We start from the raw sequence: 18578 nt of genomic DNA, 5'->3' as shown, positions 1-18578 counted from the left end.
GTCCGCGTCTGCCTCGCGGTGCACCGAAGAAGCGATTGATTTTGACACCCCTAATATATATATATATATAATGCCATCTTCCAGCAGGACAATGACCCAAAGCACACTGCCAACATATCAATGGAGCAGCTTCACAACAACTTGGTGAATGTCCTTGAGTGGCCCAGCCAGAGCCCAGACCTAAATCCTACTGAACATCTCTGGAGAGATCTGAAATGGCTCTACACCGTCGCTTCCCATCCAGCCTGATAGAGCTTGAGAGGTCCTGCAAAGAGGAACGGGCGAACATTCCCACAGACAGGTGTGCATCAAACACAGCAGACAACACTCAAACTACTTGCTCTACAAACAAGTGTGTTCATGACTCTACACAAAAAGTAGAATAATATAATAGAAAATGTTTGTTTGCAACATCAAGCGGCACAGAGAGCTGTCTTTAACATCTAAAAATCAATGGAAGCGGAAGTCTCCAGCCAACAAGCTTCCAATGACTCCGCTCACTCGTACGCCAAGAGTAAGGTTAAAGTATAGAGGTTTGTGATTTTAGACGAATCCAATATGAAAAGTAGTTGTGAGATGAGGCTGTAAATGCTGTGTGGTGTTGTATGGATGCTGGTTTCTTCACTCTGTTTTGTGCCTGATGTCACTCAGAGGATGTGGGATGTGTGTGTGTGTGTGTGTGTGTATTGTTTGCAGCTCTGCTTGAGTTGTGGTGTTCGAGCTGAACTTCCGCTCCTCCTCTTCCTCCTGTCTCAGTTGTCTGTATTCTCCTGCCATCAGCGGGCCCCTCAGCAGGCCATCAGCGGGGCCACAGGGATCTCCATCAGGCCTCCGCGGGACCATCTGTGGGCCTCAGATAAGCAGAAGATGGCCCAAACACTGCAGGAGTTCACACACGCTCTGGAGGAGAAACATCTGCCCCGAGTGCTGCACATCCAGTCCGGCATATACTACCAGGGTAAGAGGAGATGCTCACAATTACTTTTTCATTTTACTTTTGCTTTTCAAGAACATTGAGGGAGATCTGGACTAACCCAATGTTGGGTCATTTATTTTCAATTAGTTTAAATGATGCTTTTTGACCCAACATTTTTTTAATCATGCTTTTCAAGCACACTGGGTCAATACAGAGAACCGCATTGTTCTGTTATTGGTTTTTTTTTTGTTGTTTTGTTTTTTTTGATTAAATTTAAAGGATGCTCTTTAACCCAACAGTTGGGTTTGTTCAATAGGGAAAGAGGAGACACTCGTGTTAGTTTTTTATTTTTATTTTTTATTACGCTTTTTAAATACATTGGGGTCAAATATGGACAAACCCAATGTTGGGTTTCACTTATATTTAAATTATGCTTTTTTCTACCCAACAGTTGAGTTTGTTTAACAGGGTAAGACAAGACACTCATATTACTTAACATTTTTTTTTTATAATTCTCATCAAGTAAATTTGGTCAAATATTTGCTTTTTAACTCAATCTTGGGTCATTTTTTTCCACTTATATTTAAATTATGCTTCTTTTTGACCCAACAGTTGGGTTTGTCCAATGATGTAAGAGAAGACACTTATATTACTTTTACATCTTTTATTAAAATTCTTTTTAAAGTAAATTTGGTCAAATATATGATGCTTTTTAACTCAATATTCAGTCATTTTTTACTTACAATTAAATTATGCTTCTTTTTGACCCAACAGTTGGGTTTGTCCAACAGGGTAAGAGAAGACCCTCATTTTACTTTTTAATTTTTTATTATACTTATTTTTAAAGTAAAAAGCATCACATATTTGAGCAAATTCAACTCAATGTTGGGTCTTTTTTTTACTTACATTAAAATTATGCTCTTTTTGACCTAACAGTTGGGTTTGTTAAGTAGGGAAAGAGGAGACGCTCATATTATTATTACTTTTTATTACGCTTTTTAAATACACTGGTGGTCAAATATGGACAAACTCAATGTTGGGTCGTTTTTTTCACTTATATTTAAATTATGCTTTTTTTTTACTCAACAGTTGGGTTAGTTTAACAGGGTAAGACAAGACACTCATATTACTTAACATTTTTTTTTTAATAATTCTCATCAAGTAAATTTGATCAAATATTTGCTTTTTAACTCAATCTTGGGTCATTTTTTTCCACTTATATTTAAATTATGCTTGTTTTGACCCAACAGTTGGGTTTGTCCAATGAGGTAAGAGAAGACACTTATATTACTTTTAAATTTGTTATTAAAATTCTTTTAAAAGTGAATTTGGTCAAATATATAATGCTTTTTAACTCAATATTGGGTCATTTTTTACTTGCATTTAAATTATGCTTTTTGACCCAACAGTTGGGTTTGTCCAACAGGGAAAGAGGAGACGCTCATGTATTTTTTTTTTTATTATTGTTTTTTTATGCTTACATTGGGGTCAAATATGGACCAATCCAACGTTGGGAAGTTTTTTTTTTTTCACTTATATTTAAATCATGCTTTTTTTGACCCAACAGTTGGGTTTGTCCAACAAGGTAAGAGAAGACCCTCCCATAACTTTTTTTACTTTTATTATTATTATTCTTTTCAAGTAAATTTGGTCAAATATGTGATGCTTTGTAACTCAATGTTGGATTTGTCCTTATTTGACCTAACGTTGGGTCACAACAACCCAGCATTTTTCATTTTAGCAATAAACATGAGAAAACAAATGCATAAGCCGTTATTAAACACGTGAGGGGTTGGTGTGTGTAAATGTTAAGGGTATTAGACGTACATCTCTCAATGGAATATGTGCGTACACTCAACACTACCTATTTAAAATGAGCTGAAACAACACAGTTCTTGAGGGTTTTTTAAGACAACTTAATTGTTTTATGTTCAATCCACTTAAATTGGTCAAAACTAATAAGCTAGCTTAATCCCTTCATGTTTTCCCAACACAAATCGATTGTATGGAACTCAGCATTTATCACAGTCTTTGATAAATGTGTGTGTGTGCTGAGTTTGGAAGGCATAGATTACAGTTAAAGTCAGAATTATTTGAATTTTTTTCTTTTTTTAAATATTTCCCAAATGATGTTGAACAGATTCAGGAAATTTTCACAGCATGTCTGATAATATTTTTTCTTCTGGAGAAAGTCTTATTTGTTTTATTTCGGCTAGAATAAAAGCAGTTTTTAATTTTTTCATATTATTTACATAAAATTTACATATTATTGGCCCCTAAAATTTGATTTTTTTTAATAATCTACAGAACAAACCATCTTTATACATTAACTTGCCTAGTTACTCTAACCTGCCTAATTAACCTAAATAACCTAATTAAGCCTTTAAATGTCACTTTAAGCTGTATAGAAAAATATCTAGTGAAATATTATTTACTGTCATCATGACAAAGATAAAATAAATCAGATGAGTAATTAAAACTATTATGTTTAGAAATGTGCTGAAAAAACCTGCTCCCCTTTAACAGAAATTGGGGGGGGGGGGGGGGGTTGGGGGGATAAATGGGGGCTAATAAATCAGGGGGGGATAATAATTCTGACTTCAACTGTAAGTAAACTAAAAAAATATTCAAAGTTGATTCCTCTGATTTACTTAATTGTTTTAAGTTAAGTGATCATAAACAAGTTATTTGGGTTGAATTCAAACAAATTAAGTTGAACTTTACTACATTTAATTTGTTTGTTTAAATTTAACCCATTAAAATTGTTTGCAATAATTTTACAGATTTTTTTTTTTTGTGAGGAGGAATCAAACGATATATTAATCATGAAATGACAATTAAAATAACAGCAATAATAGATGCTCATGTCTGCTGTTGATCGCTCTGAATCTGCTTTTCACTTCATTGATGTGTTTTTAAAAGAGCCGTCTCACTTGTCGCTTTTATTTGTGCAAATCATTGTTTGCTGTTGACAGGCAACTGAACTCATCGAAAATATTCAAGCTACACTAGAGTGTTAAACTATAACCTAAAAAGTTAATATTTTCAAGGATTTCCTATCTAAAGGAGGAGTTTTGTGTTTCATTAGTTTTATTTTTAAGAAGGAATTTCACAAGCTGTGTGCACTTCTGATATTAGCTCAAGTAAAATGACTCCACTGCTAAATTGCCTAAAAGGTTGAAATTGTATTTTATTTGGAATTCTTTTCAGTGTCGCACTCCAAATATTTAGGATTGTTGTAAATATAGAAAAACAAAACAACAATTTGGGATAAAAAGCATTGTAAAATCTGGGCTTGTTTATATTTTAGCCATCGTTTGGTTGTGACGATCCACTTTTTTTTTTTTTGAGTGCAGCGCTGAAAATACAACAGACAATGTCATCCTTTTTGCATTTTGCCACTGAAGATTTCTATGTTTATTACATTTTTATAACTCATAATATTCCTCCTTAAAAAGCAAACTAACTAACGAAATGTAATTATTTAGATAGAAAAATCTAAATATAATTTTTTTGGTTCTGTTTTAATTAGCATCCTTGCTACAGTGCAACCATTCATTTATCTACTGAGTAATATTAATTACTTACAGGTATTTACTAAATGGTTAGGGTTAGTAGCATGTAGTTATGCATAATTATTTGTTACAGTTTTTTTTTACAATTGTTTTGCCACAAATGTCAGAACTCTCAACACAAAACTCTGAACAGTCATTAATTTTACCACAGACTCTCCAGTGCTCAAACCTCTGCCTGCTGCATTCATTTCCTTAAAGACGTCTTACATTTGCAGGATCAGTGGTTTACATAACCTATTTATCATACAAATACCACAGGAACACAACTTTAGATTACCAGCACACAGGATACACATCGTTTCAATAAACAATCATTATCAATAATTTAATATAGCTGTTTAAAATTAATCATACAGGTTTCATTTTTATATATATATATATATATATATATATATATATATATATATATATATATATATATATATATATATATATATATATATATATATATATATATATATATATATATATATATATATATGAATAAAAAAAGTTCATCCTACTCCGTTATGCGCATTATGGCGTTTCCTTGAGCCAGTTTTTGCAAACAGGTGGATGGAAACAGCTAATGAGACCTTAATATTAAGTGCGACCTTTTAAAAAGCTCAACTTTAAACCCCTTGACATTTGATTTACTTTGAATAAATCAATCTCTTTTAAAATAATTAGGAGCTATTTCTAAGTTGCCAGAAGAAATGATTAGCAGAAATTATTCTATTTAAAAAGATCGTGTACTGACATGATTGTGTATAGAAACTGAGGTAATGAGGATTTTGGATTCAGACGGTGTTGAGCGGAAACCCCGCGACTGTCTCCTCTGATGTTCTTAACTGCACATCATATTTCAACACCTTTTCAAAGTGCAGACTGTGCAGAACCCTGCCACTGCATTAATAAACACACACACACACACACACACATATGTATTCACCCACACCCAGACAGTAGTGAAATGTGAGCGTGTGTGTGTGTGTGTGTGTGTGTTTTGCAGGCTGTGTGTATGAGGTGTTTGGACAGGAGTGTTCTCTGTCCACTGGAGATCTGCTGAAAGTCACAGAGATCACCATCAGCAGATTCAATGCGCTCACATCCAGCAGCACCGAGATACAGCTGCCCGTGGAGTATCCAGGTACACGCGCACATACACACACACGCGCACACACACACACACACATATATATATATATATATATACAGTATACATACAGTTTCAATCAGAATTATTAAACCTCCTTTGAAATTTTTTATTTTTTTTTAATTCCCAAATGATGTTTAATAGAGCACGGAAATGTTCACAGCATGTCTGATAATATTTATTCTTCTGGAGAAAGTCTTATTTGTTTTTTTTTTTTACGGCTAGAATAAAAGCAGTTATTAATTTCAATATTTCAATATTATGAGCCTCTTTAAGCTATATGTTTTCGATAATCTACAGAACAAACCATCGTTATACAATAACTTGCCTAATTACCCTAATCTGCCTAATTAACCTAGTGAAGCCTTTAAATGTCATTTTAACCTTGAAAAATATCTAGTCATCATGACAAAGATAAAATAAATCAGTTATTAGAGATGAGTTGTTAAAACTAGTATACATACACACTCATACACACATACATATGTACACACAAATATACATATACACACACATTTAACATAAATTAACTAGGTACTGTCGCTAAACCTGAACCATCAGTAACACAATACTGTACAATACAGTGACGCTATAGGACGACGGGACTGTGGACTTGCAGGAGAATTGAGTTGAACGATTGATTGACTTAAAGATCAAAATGTCTACAGTGATAAAAAAACTGAGTAATTTTTCCAGAACAGTGATTTTGTGTTTGTTAGTCATGATGGCCCCGCGTCACTTCAACCACTGACATGTCTGAAATATACAAGAAGACTCATTTATTTTATTAGATTTTAATTTGTTTTATTATATTTATGTTGTGTTTTTGCTCTCTCTCTCTCTCTCTCTCTCTCTCTATATATATATATATATATATATATATATATATATATATATATATATATATATATATATATATATATATATATATATATATATATATATATATATATATATATAGTCAGAATTATTTGCCCCCCTTTTAATTTTTATAACTGTTTTTAATATTTCCCAAATGATGTTTAAAAGAGGAAGGAAATTTTCACAGCATGTCTGATAATATTTTTTCTTCTGGAGAAAGTCTTATATGTTTTATTTCGGCTAGAATAAAAGCAGTTTTTAATTTTTTAAAGACCATTTTAAGGCCAATATTATTAGCCCCTTTAAGCTAATTTTTTTTGACCGTCTACAGAACAAACCATCGTTATACAATAACTTGCCTAATTACCCTAATCTACCTAGTTACCCTAATTAACCTAGTTAAGCCTTTAAATGTCACTTTAAGCTGTATAGAAGTGTCTTGAAGAATATCTAGTCTAATATTATTTACTGTCACGCCCAATTCACACAGGGCTTCAGCATCAATCCTTGACTGAAGGCGTGTCTGAAGTTGGCGCTGACGCGATCAACATAGCAGCGTCAGCCAATAAAATTCAGTCAGCAATAGGCCACTGTCTAAGCTCGTGTATTTGCAAACAGTGATTTGATTGGCTGACGCTTCCGTCGGCGCTTGAAAAGTTGAGCTAGCCCCAACTTCTGCAAACTTTTCCCTGTGTGAATGGGGCGTCATCATGACAAAGATAAAATAAATCAGTTTTTAGAAATGAGTTATTAAAACTATTATAATTACAAATGATTAGAAATCTGCTCTCCGTTAAACAGAAATTGGGGAAAAAAATAAACGGGGCAAATAATTCCCACTTAAACTGTATATATATATATATATATATATATATATATATATATATATATATATATATATATATATATATATATAAATTTTTTAAATGTTCCCCAAATTATGTTTAACAGTTTCAGGAAATGTTCACAGTATGTCTGATAATATTTTTTTTCTAGAGAAAGTCTTATTTGTTTTATTTTGGCTAGAATAAAAGCCCCTTATTAGCCCCTTTAAGCACAATTTTTAACCTAGTGAAGCCTTTAAATGTCACTTTAAGCTCTACAGAAGTGTCTTGAAAAAGAACTAGTAAAGTATTGTTTACTGTCATCATGGCAAAGATAAAATAAATAAAATAAATATAAATGATTAGAATTAAGTTATTAAAACTATTATAAAAATGTGTTTAAAAAAATCTGCTCTCCGTTAAACAGAAATTGGGGGGAAACTTCAACTGTGTGTGTGTTTATGTATATATGTATATATATATATATATGTATATATATATATATATATATATATATATATATATATATATATATACATACATATCATCTTATATATATATTATCTTATATATAGATCATCTTAAGGGAGTTAATAATATTGACCTTAAAAATAGCTAAATAAAAATTAAATAGCTAAAAAAAATATATAAAAACAGCTTTTATTCCAGCCAAAGTAAAAGAACCATGCACAAATATTATAGTAAATAATGTGAACTAGTTTTTTGTTTTTGGTCTGTTAAACAGCCCTTGTAAAATTTTAGAAGAAGAATTACAATTTCACAAGAGGGAAGTTTCAACTGAATAAATGAATGTCGATTTATTTGTCTTTTAAAGCTTGACACATTTAAATATTCTGGTTGCAAATATTCTGGTCATGTTTCTTTAGAGGTTAATATATTGTATATATATTTATCTATAAATGTGTATATTTGTACTTGTGTTTTTTGTATTGTCTTGTTGCATTAGCTGATGTCTGACAAACAAACAAATGAATAAATAAATAATGCAATTGCAAGAAGCTGCAAAAACATTGTTAAACATACAGAACAAAGTTAAAGGTTGCACATTTACAGTCATTTTACAGTGTTAACACTTTAGTTTCAATACCGATTCACGCCATTGTCCTCTGCATGACAGGTTTGTTCAAACTGATGGCCGACAGTCAGCCGTACAGGAGCATTCAAGAAATTGCTGATTCGCTAAAGATCGGGCCTCAGCGTGTGGCACAGCCTGTCTTCCTGAGCGCTGTGGATGTAGATCTGGAGCCGGGCCTCGTCCTGCGCAGACGGGACAGTTTCAGGATCACTGCGGTGGAGTGGAGCTGCGGACGAGTGCACTGTGAGCTCCTGCACCGAGAGCCTCCAATCTGCTTCAGCCTCAGCTTCTGCCAGCAGGGACCCTTCAGCGAGTGCCAGGACCACCAGTGCTACACGCTGAAGGAGATCGCCGACTGGAAGATCCCCAGAGGCAGAAAGAGGAGCGTCGTCGAGGTCAAAGCGCCCGCCAAGAAGAACTTTTTATTTTCCGGTTTGCTGGAGAACGTGTGTGGAGAGTTGCTGCTGACTCCTGTGTACGAGCTAAAGGCTATCTCTAGACGTGAGTGCAACTTTTGTGTCGTTTTCATTTACAAACACAGATGTGTTCCAGTGTTAAAGGGTTACCAAACACATTTTTTGAGTTGTTGACAGTCATATACAGTTGAACCAGAAGTTTACATACACTCTAAAAACAGAAACATAACCATTTTTATAAAGATGTCTGATGGTAAATGATACTAAACATTTACTCTTTTAGGTCTGTTAGGATTACCTAAATGATTTACATTTGCTAAATGCCAGAATAATGAGAGAATTTGTTTTTGAGAATTTTTTATTAATTTCTAGTCAGTCAAAAGTTTACACACATTTCCTTGGTATATTTTTAGCTTTGCTTTTAAACTTTGGTCAAGTGTTTTGGGTCTCCTTCCACAAGCTTCTCACAATAGTTTGCTGGAATTTTGGCCCATTCCTCCTGACAGAATTGCTGTAACTGAGTCAGATTTGCTCGCACAAGCTTTTTTAACTTTGCCCACACATTCTCTATAGGATTGAGATCAGGGCTTTGTGATGGCCACTCCAAAACATTCACTCTGTAGTCCTTAAAGCACATTTGAACTGATTTGGCAGTGTGTTTAGGGTCATGGTCTGTTTGGACCCATTTGTGGTCAAGTTGTAATGTCCTGGCTGATGTGTTGAGATGTTGCTTCAGTATTTCTCCATAATGTTCTGTCTTCATGATGCCATCTATGCTGTGAAGTGGACCAGTCCCTCCTGCAGCAAAACAGCCCCACAACATGATGCTGCCGCCCCCATACTGCACAGTTGGGATGGTGTTCTAGGCTTGTGCGCTTTCCCTTTTGTCCTCCAAATGTAACACTGCTCATTATGGCTAAACAGTTCAATCTTAGCTCCATCAGAGCACAGGACATGTCTCCAAACATCAGTCTATTCCCAGTGTAATTCAGCTAATTGTAATCTGGCTTTGTTGTTGATTCTGGCTTGTTGATTTTCCCATGTTATCACACAAGGAAGCAGTGCGTTTGAGCTTTTCCTTTAATACTATTCTACAGTTGTGCCTCACATTAACTCAAATGTTGTCAATTAGCCAATCAGAAACGTCCAGAACCTTGACATCATCATCTGAGCTTTTCCAGAGGCAGAATAATCTGATTGTGTGTAAACTTGACTTTCAACAAGAGTTAACAATTTCTCAAACAATATCTCTCTCGTTATTCTGCTATTAAGCAGAACAGAAACACGTGATCATCCTGACTTACCTAAAAGAGAAACAGTTTAGTCACATTAACATCTGACTTTTAAAAAATTGTTATGTGCCTTTTTATGCAGTGTATGTAAACTAGGAAGTTTCTAGAATATCTAGTAAGACCTTTATTAGCTGGTTCAGGTGTGTTTGATTAGGGTTGGAGCTAAACTCTCCAGGACACTGACCCTCCAGGACCGAGTTTGGACACCCCTGGTTTACATGTTATACATTATGATCCTCTGAATAATGTCTTGTCCGGTCTCGCTGCCCTTCTGAAGTAACTCCCAAATTGATCTTGATGCCAAATCTCCTACTGAAAGGATAGCGACTCTTTGTTTTCAAGTTTGTGAGTATTCGAGTATTTGCTGTCATCCCTGCTGAAAAATCCAGCTTAAACCAGCCTAGGCTGGTTGGCTGGTTTTAGCCGGTGGACCAGGCTGGTTTTAGAGGGGTTTTGGCCATTTCCAGGCTGGTTTCCAGCCATTTCCAGCCTGGTCTTAGCTGGTCAGGCTCTGAGATGACAAGCTAAATCCAGCTAAAACCAGCTTGACCAGCCTGGTTTAAGCTGGACATAGCTGGTTTTGGCTGGTCAAGCTGGTTTTAGCTGGTCATCTCCGAGCCTGACCAGCTAAGACCAGGCTGGAAATGGCTGGAAACCAGCCTGGAAGTGGCCAAAACCCCTCTAAAACCAGCCTGGTCGATCAGCTAAAACCAGCCAACCAGCCTAGGCTGGTTAAAGCTGTTTCTTTTAGTAAGGATGTGCTGTTGATGAAATTGACAGTATCTTGCATTAGTTTCACACAGTTTAAAAAACCATGTAGTTGGTTTGTTTTAAAGTAGATATTTCAAGCTTTGGATCTGGACTGATTCCCAAAGAACCATCAGTTTATAATGATTGATGATTGGCTCCTGCACAAGAAGGCGGTGCTTTATTCTCCATATTGACCGCTTCTCATTCCCCCATTCAAAACTATTCGAGGGACACATCGTGTGTATTTTATAGTCTTTGCTGATAGAGAGTGTTCCTTTAACCCTGAACTCTTTCTTCCGACAGTCAGCGAGAAAGTTCTGCTCATCCCATCCAATCTGGACGTGGAGGTAGTGGACGTGACAGAACAGTATGATTGCGACTCCTTTGTGCAGCCTTTATCTCTGATGGACGTCTACAAGAGACCACCGCAGTTTTTCCCTGTGCTGGCCAAGCTGTCCAGTGAAAACCATTTCAGACTCTCTCCAGACCTGGAGTCCCTTTTCCAGTCCAAAGAGGTGATTATTCATCACCCTTTCAAAGCCAAACGAATTCTGGCCTCGGAAATGTGCCAGGAGTCCGCAAGACATTTTCTCATCCCGGAGTCCTACAACGGGCGCTTCAAGCGGCGTCCGCGGCAGTTCTCCACTGCATATGACCTAGAGCGGGCGCGCAGTGAGACCGAGGAAATCCGGGTGGTCGCCACCAAAGACTTCGAGACTGTGTACAGCGGGCTGGCTTCGGTTCAGGCTGGAGAGGAGTTTATAGTGACTAAAGGTCAAAGCTGCGCCGTTTCACACAACGGCACTGAGAAAGTGGCGGATACCTTTGAGTGTGTGAAAGTAAAAGCAGAGGGGAAGGAGCCTGTGCGTCTCCCCATGTGTTTGGAGGGGGGATTCATGGAGCTGGTTAAAGACAAGCGTCAGTACACCATCGCAGAAATATGCAGATGGTTCCCGCTGCCCTTCAACGTCAAGGTGTCCGTGCGGGACCTCTCTCTGAAGGCAGACATCTTGGCTGGAACGCCTAGTCTGCACATCGAGGAGGAGATCTCAGATCCGTGTGTCCTGGTCTCAAACACGGACCTCTCAGACTTCAGGGAGGTGCCAGTAAACCGTACAGACTTGATATTTAACGTAAAGCAGCGATGGGACGGAGAGAGTCCGAAGTTTAGTGTGAAATCAGCCATAGAGGAGATCTCAGAAGACTGTTACTACACTCTTAGAAGGTACGCCATCGCTACCATTACACCTCCACCACGACCTCCCAAAAAACCCAAGGATCCACCGCCACGACCTCCCAAAACATCCAGGTCTGAAAGCACAAACAGTGAGAGCTCCAGCTGCTCCCCGAAGGTAGACCATTTGACTAGTGTTTCCTAATCACTTTATGTTTATATCTCTTCTTACAGTTATCTGTGTCACTTTTATCATTGCTTGTACTATTTTTGGTAACACTTGTTTATGAGGGGATATGTAGGCTTGGTAATTGTCATAACAAATACATCCAACCCAGGCTCATTCTGGAAACGTAGCCCCGCGGACGTTTCTGGAGACCGCGAAATACGTCCTGGGAAGTACGTATTTGTGCAGTTTTTGTTTTCGCGAATCGTTCAGCCGTTTGCGGCCGCGCTGTTCTCGCGTAAAAAGCCGACGGAGGCCACTGCCAAGCTGTCGGACTGACTGACTGACTGACTGACTGAACGATTGACTGGGCGGCCAGCCAATCAGCCGACCCAGCCACCCTCCTCCTTCCTCCTTCCCTAGACAATTTACAAAAGCCGACCAGAAACAGAAAAGCCCTCGTCCGATTTTGACCGTGTTTTCGGATTTCACCACGCTCCGTTACGAACTCGTTCACTTTATTTTTTGGATTCAGATTTTTGGTCTTATCTTATTTCTGGAACCGCTTTTCCCCCCAACTCAAACCCGATCGTCGCTGCAGGCGGCTCCTCTTCCTCCGGGCCTCCGCTCTGCCGACGTAACACAACGAGCTAACCGGACAAACTGGTTGCTGTGGGAAAGCCCTCCACACGGAGGTGAGCTGTCAGCCGGCGAGCGCAAAGAGAAGCAGCGTCACACCGCTTCATATCGTTCGCTTGAAAAAACTAAATATGGCCATACATACCTCCGGCCACGTAAATCACGTTCTCCAGAAACGTCTGCGGGGCTGCGTTTTCAGAATGAGCTTGGGTTGAATACATATCAAACAATGTCAACTTTACATTTCGAATGACAAAACCAGGCTGTTTACACCCAGCGACAGTCATAGGCATGCATAATATCTCATTCATATTCATGATTATAAAGGTCTCATGGCAGTCATATGAACACACTCTCCAAGTGTTACCCAAACTTTATCGAAGACAACGGTTCAAAAAAAGGTTGCAATTTTACATATTTGTCCATGTTACATACAAATAATGCAGTAAAATAAATAAGAAAGAAAGATTGGACACACTACAAAGCATCCCTTACAAGACCTGTTTACAAAAGACTGCAAGGTATGATGAGATATTGTTCAGACATTAGACTTAACACATGATGCATTAGTCTATAGGGTTTTCATCCAGGTAAAAGAGAAAGAGATGCCTAGTTTGATTAAATGTAGTTGAAATCAAATCCCCAAGGCATGGTTTACACTGTAAGAGCTTCCTTTTTCATTCAAAACAATAGTAATAACTTCTATGCCAGCAGTTTGTGTAGTGTACTTGATAATGAATGCATTGGTCACACTTTACAATAAGGTTTTTTATTTAATTATTTATTTATTTATTTTTTATTTGACATGGACATCACAATTACACTGGAGTTTACTGCAAGATTACTGCAAGTGTTCTCAACACCTGTCCACAGGAGGCTTAAAATTGACAAAATAGAAATATATTAAAACATACATAACATTACAATTCTTTACATAAAATTACTGCAGGCAAATGCAAAGGCGACATGATCCTACCAACTAACAGTAGACTATTTGTGCAAACACTGCTGTTTTGTTTTTAACCACTTTTTAAGAGCACTACTAAAAATAAAAAAAAAGGTTCATTAGTTAATGTTAATTAATGCATTTACTAATGGGAACAAACAATGAACAATACATTTACTACAGTATTTGTTCATGTTAGTAAACGTTAGTTAATGAAAATACAGTTGTTCATTGTTAGTTCATGTTAACTCGATGCATTAACTAATGTTAACAGGCATGGAGTTGGATGTTAATAATGCATTAGTAAATGTTTAATTATGATTAATAAATGCTGTACATGTGCTCATGATTAGTTCATGTTAGTACATGCATTAACTAATGAACCTTATTGTAAAGTGTTACCAATGCATTTGTTTAAAAGGAGGCAGATTCAGCTGTATTTGCTCATCAAAAATCTCAGAAGTCTTGGACTATTATATCAATCAATAATGGATAAGTATTATTCAATGAAGCTGGGCATGTACGTCATTCCTAACTAATGAATACAATAGACGTTTACAATTACAATGCAGCCGACTAAAAGATGTCAGAACCATATTAGTGAGATTCATAGTGTTGTGAGTTAGAAATAGAAAGCGACTTCACATTAAAGTGCTTTATTGTGTGTCTGTTTCCAACCATTGCTCTTTAAGCTGTACCTCATTTCAATAGGAAACGGCACGACAGACAATTTAGCCCACATATGAGATTTCCTGTTCCCTGTGTGATATTTTAGGTTCAAGCTTAAGTTATGCGAACAATGACACACGTGTTTTCTGCAGCAACCTTAGTGAGTTTCCTGTGTTGGTTGACCTATGCGAGCAATTTCATCATTTGCAACGAAGCATTATATATATATATATATATATATATATATATATATATATATATATATATATATATATATATATATATATATATATACAGTTGAAGTCAGAATTATTAGCCCCCTTCGAATTTCTTTCTTTATTTTTAAGTATTTTCCAAATTTTGCTTAACAGAGCAAGGAGATTTTCACAGTATGTCTGATAATATTTTTTCTTCTGGAGAAAGTCTTATTTGTTTTATTTCCGCTAGAATAAAAGTAGTTTTTAATTTTTTAAACAATATTTTAGGAACAAAATTATTAGCCCCTTTAAGCTATATTTTTTTCTCGATAATCTACAGAACAAACCATCGTTATACAATAACTTTCCTAATTACGCTAACCTGCCTAATTACCTTAATTAACCTAGTGAAGCCTTTAAATGTCACTTTAAGCTGTATAGAAGTGTCTTGAAGAATATCTAGTCTAATATTATTTACTGTCATCATGACAAAGATAGAATAAATCAGTTATTAGAGATGAATTATTTAATTATTATGATTAAAAATGTGTTGTGCTTCACGGTAAACAGAAATTGGGCAAAAAATAAACAAGCAGTCTAATAATTCAGGGGGGCTAATATTTCTGACTTCAACTGTATACAGTATGAACACAGCTACTGCAGCTCTACTCAGTGCTGACAGCTTAAAACACAAGCAGTGTTGTTGTTTTTTTATTGTTGTTGTAAAAAATTACTTTTTTAATGATATCACTATATGGGATTTTGTAGAATGTGGTAGAAATAATAGCAAACAGGTTGTTAATAAGTAAAGCTGATGTTGCTTAATGATCCTCTGCTGAGATTTTGAGAGATTTGACGTGTTTTATTTCAGTTCAGTTCATTTATGGCTTTTACTCTGAGCATTTTGCAGCGCAGCCGCGTGCTTTTTCTATCAGCGCTTTACAGATTGTTCTGCCTTTTTATAATCAATGTAACAGAGTTTACCAAAACACAGAGACGCACACTAAATGGGTTTATTTTATTACTGAAATTACAAATAATACAGAATATATAAAATATCACTGCGTGCGTGCGTGTGTGTGTGTGTGTGTGTGTGTGTGTGTGTGTGTGTGTGTGTGTGTGTGTGTGCGTGCGTGCGTGTGTGTGTGTGTGTTATTTGCATTTCCTAATGTTCTGTCCTCCAACTTACAGACTCTTCATGTTGAGCCTTTTAAGCAAGATGGCTTGTTGCAATCCAGCGACTCAAGAAATGGAAACGAGCAAAAGATTCCCGTCAGTCCAGTCACTTTACCCAGACCCAGCCTGCAGAAAGGTAGACGGACTTCCTCACATCTATCTTCAAGAAGTTTAGCAGATAAAGTCTGCATGAATCGGAAGCTGACACGCTTTTTTTTTCTCCATGTTGTGATGCTGTTACTATAGAAACGGAATATTGAATGAGAAATTAGTGGGCGTGGCTTGTTTTACTGCGAGCTGATTGGCTGTAGTAAAGTAGGTGTTTCATTCAGATAGCTGGGGGAAATGGTTTGGGGAGAGTTATTACAGCCTAACAGACTCCTCCTGCTCACCATTTCTGTTGTCAAAACTGACATTTGGAGGGGCGTGGTTAAGGATGTTGGCCACGCCCAATACCTCAGACAGACCTAATCTGACAATTTAACTTAAGCCAAACAGATTTCGGTTACAATACAAGGGCAAACTGTTGTTGTTTTCTTAATGACATGCCCAGATGAATTGTGTACCACAAAACTAGCGACGTAAGCTAACAAACTCAACATGCTTGGTTTTGATTTCATGTGTACTGTAAGGGGTTGAGACTTGTGTGTGCTCACCCACCTATTGTGTTTGCGTTGATCTCTCAGCTCGTGCCAAAGGCCGGAGTCTGGACGACATATCCATGGATAAACATGCAGCCAGTGACAACGATGTGCACGATTATGAATATATAGATGAAGAGCAGCTGGACAACATCAGGAGGACATACCAGGAGCAGCAGATCAACACCAAAGCAAAGCCCAGTCACACAATATAGGTGCACAATAGACACTGCTTCACCGTTTGCTTCATTCACTATTACTGAAACATTCACATGAGTATTTCATAATCACATTTCTGTACATTACATTTAAATGAATGCTAATTATTTATTAAGCTTCATGTTTCAATCCCAACACAAAAACTGTGAGACCGCGCTATTTAGAAATGCTTTTTGAGACCAAGCTTCAAGTAAACAGGGTAAAGTACATTGGTTTGTTTGGTCAGCTGATGCTTTGACTCTGCATTTACTACATGCTGTATATGAGTTCAAAAACCTGTTCTGAGACCTGTGCATAGAGTTAATTAAACCTTAAGGTGTTTCTATAAAGAATGTGTCAGGAATTTATTTATTTTGTGAATCTTAAAGGGTAGAAGTAGCTTTAACCTAAACTCTTGAAAATAATGGGGTGTCAGTCCTAACATTTTTTATTTATTTATTTATTTTTTTTTGCTCTAAGAATATTACAAAAGGTGTTTTGGAGGCAAAATCTGTCATCAGAGATGTCTATCTGTCATCTTTACAAAAACAAGAACGTTTTTTTCCATGCATCCTTTTTGTATTTGTAGGTTTTTTCAACTGCAGATATTATATCCTCTATCTTTATTTATATATATATATATATATATATATATATATATATATATATATATATATATATATATATATATATATATATTAGTTAAGCATTTGTCTGCTAAATAAAAGACTTTATTTTTATTTTTTATATATATATTTTAAAATATGAATAACCAGGTGCTCTGGTTTCCCCTAAAGACATGCGGAACAAGTGAATTATGTAGGCTAAATTGTCTGTATTTTATGAGCTTGAATGAGTGTGTATGGATGTTTCCCAGAGATGGGTTGCAGCTGGAAGGACATAAGCTGCGTAAAACATGTGGTGGATAAGTTGGCGGTTTATTCCGCTGTGGCGACCCCAGATTGATAAAGGGACTAAGCCGAAAAGAAAATCCAAAAAATAAATTAACTAAAATACATTTGCTACAAGTATTTTTATGGATATTTTAGAAAATATATTTGAAATAACCTATTGAAAAGTGTTTCAAAGTAGCAGTATTTGCCTAATTATTTTGTAAGAAATACTTCATTGTGCAACCTTGGAGGAAAATCTTTATTTGATGGCTAAAACTTTTAAAGAAAGCAGCATATAATAAATCTCATCTGGACAATTCATTTTCTTTTCGGCTTAGTCCCTTTATTAATCCAGGGTCGCCACAGCGGAATGAACCGCCAACTTAACTTACTCTGCCTACTGACGGCAAATGATTTAGCACCTGCAGTGTGAGGTATTTCCCTTGTACAGTCAAACCGATCAGCTTCTCCTTAATTTTAACTATTTAATTTGACCGTTTACTCTTTTCTTGTTCACAATAACAGATATTTTAAGTGAGAGTTTCAAAACTTGTCTGAGTTTATTTGAGAGATTACTGCAAATTCACTACACATCTGTACTGACATACTGGATTCAAACAGCAATCAATTTTGTTAAATTGACATGCAAATGTACAGCATAGTGCAAATTTAACTACCCCTTTATTGACCATAGGCTGTTAAACAAACAGAAACGGTAGAACACGATGACATCAGTAATATGCAAATTGACATATGACCAGGGCCAGACGAGTCTGCAGACGTTTTTTGCTATTTCTGCGAAGAATTTTGGTCAAAATCTGCGGATTTCTGCTGAATTTTTTTGGGAGTATCCAGCGCAGTATCATAAATAAGACCTTAATATATTAAACAAAAAGTCATAAATTACTGAATAAAAATTTAATAAATTCAAATTTAAACATTTACTCAAGTAAATAAACAGAATTAATGATAGGCTAAAAATCTGCGGAATTCTGAGCACATATTCCGTGTGGG

The 18578-nt window shown here is 36.2% G+C and overlaps 1 protein-coding gene across 1 annotated transcript; it reads left to right on the top strand.

Annotated features, from left to right (window-relative positions):
- Positions 1-768: 768 nt before the first annotated feature.
- themis (thymocyte selection associated) lies at positions 769-17016 on the top strand. Its single transcript, NM_001346242.2, is given in 6 exon segments — positions 769-958; positions 5483-5620; positions 8450-8908; positions 11169-12217; positions 15848-15968; positions 16519-17016. Coding segments are annotated over 6 exon segments (2028 nt in total). The 5' UTR covers positions 769-867; the 3' UTR covers positions 16689-17016.
- Positions 17017-18578: the final 1562 nt, after the last annotated feature.

Source organism: Danio rerio, chromosome 20 (genome assembly GCF_052040795.2).
Source record: "Danio rerio strain M-AB ecotype USA chromosome 20, GRCz13ab, whole genome shotgun sequence".
In the NCBI taxonomy this organism is placed as follows: domain Eukaryota; kingdom Metazoa; phylum Chordata; class Actinopteri; order Cypriniformes; family Danionidae; genus Danio; species Danio rerio.
Note: the sequence above shows the minus strand (reverse complement) of the source record. Positions and strands in the feature narration are given on the sequence as shown.